General features: G+C 38.4%; 1 protein-coding gene across 1 annotated transcript; it reads right to left on the bottom strand.

Moving 5' to 3' along the window:
- Nucleotides 1–472: 472 nt before the first annotated feature.
- Nucleotides 473–1,096, bottom strand: LOC147447472 (uncharacterized). Its single transcript, XM_086524332.1, has one exon. The coding sequence runs from the start codon at nucleotides 1,094–1,096 to the stop codon at nucleotides 473–475; it is 624 nt and encodes a 207-aa protein (XP_086380458.1).
- Nucleotides 1,097–4,682: the final 3,586 nt, after the last annotated feature.

The following is a 4,682-nucleotide window of genomic DNA, read 5'->3' as shown; positions in this document are numbered from 1 at the left end:
ATCTTTGTTTGCCAACTGTGTCGTGTAAATATCCTTCTCTCTCTTTAACTGTAGGTCGGCACCTTCCACTATCAATGCCATCTCATCTCGGGTGAAAGTGACACAACTCTCCCTTAAATCATGAGTGGAAACAGTTGTCTCCTTTGACGAGAAGTCTACTGGTCGCTGTTGCACAAAGTGAACATATAACATTTTTGCAAAATATAGCGCACAATCTGCATTGTGCATGGGATGGCCATAAACCTCCAGCAACTTCTCATTCACTACAAAAGACGTCAAAATCCACTAAATCAAACCACAACAAATGCGACTAATTGAACCACAAGGCAAATTTGAAATACTGACACTCAACATGACAAATTTGAAATGACTAGATAATTGACTCAATTACGTGAACCACTTCAAACCAGATAATACACTTCAATAAAAAATAGAATACCCTAGACAAAACATATGTATATCATAGAAATGTTTAAATCGGATAAAATGATGGTGCAAGTTCAACAAGGGGATGTTGGACAAGGTTAGGGTCTGTCTTTAGATTTTCTTTGAAAAATAGCAACACGTAAGAAGCATTTCTTCTTTGTTCCCACTCTTTTAACTTCATCCAACAATCTACTTTAATCCGAGTAGCCCTCATAACATCTTCGTCTAGGTGGTGAAAAACTTCTTTTGGAAAATAAACTTTTCGGGCTGCACTCCAAAAATTTGCCAGCATGTCGAATAGGTAGCCCAATGCATAAATGTTGCTCGCTTTTGTGTATGCATCTGTGCATCGTGGATCGTATAGTTTGGGAGCAATCCACGGTCGCTTAGCCATCTCAACATTCCTTGCTCTCTGTGCATCCAAAACTGTAGAGTTCGACTGTGCGCTTGGATACAGATAATTAATTGTTTCACGCTTAGCTAGTGTTCTAAGCATCATATCCCCATGAATGATGCCGACGCGGGGTTTATTGGTGCGAGCAAATTTCAACATTATATTGAATGGGTACAGGTCACTCTGCACTATACCAGTCGAGTGGGCAGTCGCAACGCCGTCCATTAAGGCATGATAAATGGTTGGCATCTGCTCGATCACTGCTTTGATCCGCATCGTGTCTATCTCTTAAACAGGAATATTTGCTACAGGCAATGACCTCCAGCCATGTTGTAGCCTGTGCATGTGTCGTCTGAACAATCCATGAGCGAATGGTAAGCGGTACATCATGTCGCCCACGGTACCCCCATTGTAGTATGGGAATATTGTGATCCAAGGAGCTTTGGTAGTAAAGCCAATGCACCTTACAATGGAGGGGTGAAGCGTTTGCATTCCTTGCTCTGTCTGAAAGCTGTCAAATTTTGTCTCACTCCCTCCCTTATAACATTTTCCCACATATGTAATGTGGTCTAGAAAAAAAGAGATGTTTTTGATGGTGTACAATGTGCACACACCAAAGGAGCCTGCTCCAATACTCATACCTTCTACCAAGGCTTCGTGAGGGATGCCAACAAGATGAGCGCACTTTGCATTCAAAGCCGTACGCATGATTGTGCAGTTGCCGTTGGCATCGAATCAACCTCCCAAAGCTGCTTGTGCATCTTGGGCCATCTTCAATCTCTTGGGTAAGGCTGCTTGGTCCTGTGCTTTCACACGCTTCATCTTTACCTTCTGTTCTTTCCACAATTTATCCCAAAGCTCTAATTGACATGTCGTAGGCAGGTGGGATATCTTCCTTTAAGTCTCTGCAACATACTTTCATATTGCCCAACACTGTCCTAACCTTGTGGTGGGGGTCAAATTCTTGAATCCTTGCTAGAATCAACAACTCGTATTGGCCTTCAACTTGCAGCCTGCGCTCTGTGTTCTCCCATATAGCACTAGTGAGGTCTTTGATGAAGACATCGCTTTCACTAATCTGTTGTATGCAATCATCTGCACATGATGAGATTTCCAAAATACATTCTTTACAAATGGCACGCATAATACTTTTCTTTTGATCTGGCATCATTTTTGCACTGGACAATAAAAAACAGCATATCAAATACATGGTTGCGAATAACACTAACACTCTCATACTATTTCAGGTAAACCCTTAACCACCACTTGAAGACTTTAAGAAATGTACAAGGAAATATTGATAAAAAATAAAAACAATCTTCATTTAAAATTGCAATTTGTTACACGTATAAAATGCAGATCAAACAAGTGCTTTATAAGAACTTAATCTAGATCAAACGATCATGTTAACAGTCTGGCACATTTCAGCATATATTGAATTTTTAACTTATATTTTTCTCCGTGCGCGCATACTAGTTCAAACAAAGCACACACCAACTTAAAAACTTTAAAAACATTTAAAACATTGGAAGTATATAAATTGGACTAGCAAATTGTGTTCACACACTTTTTTACATAGAATTTATGTAAATGTAGCAATCAAAAAAGCCATGATAATTGATGCTCTTTAAAAAGATACAAAAGAATATTTAACATGCAAATTGTGTGCAAACGTGCTTTGCCCGTGTCCGTCGGGAAGTGTCTGGCCGCGCCCATATTTATCTCCTTACTCTTTATACATACAAAGAATAAGGAGCTCTCAGTCATTCTCACATTGTGCTCATACAGTAGGATTTGGGAGCTCCACCCACATCCTGTGTACTCTCTCTCTCCCCCCTTTTCACCTCCGCACACGCATCGCATTCGCGCACTCACAAAACCTTTGGGTGCACGATGCCCCCTTTGAAGAGACCTTCTATGGAGAGTAGGAGGGTAGCATGGGATAGCATTAAAATGGTTGTGCGTACTTTTTGTGATAGTAAATTGGATGCATCTATGTCTAGTGGTACTCATTCACATTCTTGCCATGCATCATATGCGTCAGATTGCTATGCTTTGGCTGTTTCTAGTTTATATGATAAAAAGGAACCTCTTTCTTTTGACAAAGCACAAAATTATAAAAATTGGATGGCTACAATTATACAATTAGGATATCATGCACTTATAGAGGATGAAACATGGACTTATGTGATTTGCCTCCTTAAAAAAAGACCATTGGTAGAAAGTGGGTTTACAAGTTGAAACGTAAGTCAAATGGCAAGAATGATCGCTACAAGATTAGACTTGTTGCAAAAGTTTATCCACAATAGAAAGGCATTGACTACTATAAAGAGACGTTTTCTCCCACTTGTTGTATGACTACTGTTCTTTTTTTATGTTGATTGGAATCTTACTTTCGATGGAATATATATAAATCAGACATTGTTACTACTTTCTTGAACGTTGATATCGTTGAGGAAGTATATATAATGGAGCCTCATGGCCTGGGGTGTCCACCAGGAAAAATATGGAAGATAGCACGTGCAAACAAAATAAGGGATCTATAATTAGGTACATTTACAGGAAATTGTACATAGGTAAAGGGTTTTTTAATTGAGAAAGTATAAATTTCATACATAAGGGCTAGTTGTTTTACAAAAATGCATACATAAGGGATACATATAATACTTGAAAATATACAGGTAGGGGATTATTTAAATACCTCTTATTCGCACATGCTATATGCAATTTTTACATAGTGGACTCCCCGGTCCTCATGGCTTTGTCAAGAAAGAACAAGAAAATAAAGTGTGCAAATGTAAGAAAACTTTATATGGGTTGAAGCAGTCTCCTCGTGCTTGGTATGAGAAAACTAACATTCATTTGGTTAAACAAGGTTTTATAGAAATCCAACTAAAAGCACTTTAAATATCAAATGTGGGGATGATGTTTTTCTCTTTTTCATTTTGTATGTACATGATTTGTTGATTACTGATTAGAATGAAACACACATTACTGAATTCAAGGTTGAATTGAATGAAACTTTCAAGATGAAAAGCTTGGGTCTTTTGCATCATTACTTGGGCATACAATTTAAGCAATGTGATGGAGGTATTTCTTTGTGTCATGCAAGATACATAGACACATTACCATGTCAATTTGGACTTGAGGATTGCAAACCTATTGCTACTACAATGAAAACAATTTTGAAATTGAACCTTCATGATGCTGGAGATCTTATTAATGTCACTCCTATACTATTTTTAGATACCTTATTCATGTATGAAATACAAGGTTGAATATCTAGTTTGCAGTCTCAAAATTCAGCAGATTTATATATAGCCCAAGGTCTAGGCATTGGTAAGTTAAGGATCTTTTTGCTACTTGAGTGAAACTTTACATTTTGGGTTGTTTTATCCCAAGGTATATCATTGCCACTAGATTTGCACAACTTTTTGAACTTAGAATTGGTTGGTTTTTATGACACACGAGTGTCCACTAGTTTTTGTTTCATTCTCAATAGTTCATGCATATCATGGTTGAGCAAGAAGCAACCTACCATGGCCACTTCTAGTTGTGAAGTTGAGTACAAGGCAGAATTCATATCTATGGTTGAGTGTGTACGGCTCAGACGACTTATGGACAATCTGGGTGTTAGACAAGACACTACCAACATCATCTACATTGCCAGTCAGATCACATTGGCATTTGTGAAGAACCCAATTTTTCATGCTGTGAGATCTCCAAGCCGGAATATTGGGGCGACTTGATAGGTAGCCTTCCTTTATTCTCAAGTTCCATTGACGACACCTTACTCCAATGCCACAAAGCGAGGATACAAGGAACAGAAGCAAAGAAGATCTCTATCCATCACAATCGTAGT

Source organism: Adiantum capillus-veneris, chromosome 11 (assembly GCF_014529385.1).
Source record: "Adiantum capillus-veneris isolate H3 chromosome 11, ASM1452938v2, whole genome shotgun sequence".
In the NCBI taxonomy this organism is placed as follows: Eukaryota; Viridiplantae; Streptophyta; class Polypodiopsida; order Polypodiales; family Pteridaceae; genus Adiantum; species Adiantum capillus-veneris.
Note: the sequence above shows the minus strand (reverse complement) of the source record. Positions and strands in the feature narration are given on the sequence as shown.

What these genes read in the sequence shown, in the direction of transcription:
- LOC147447472 (XM_086524332.1), bottom strand. Translation starts at nt 1,096, where the DNA reads ATGCGGATCAAAGCAGTGATCGAGCAGATGCCAACCATTTATCATGCC.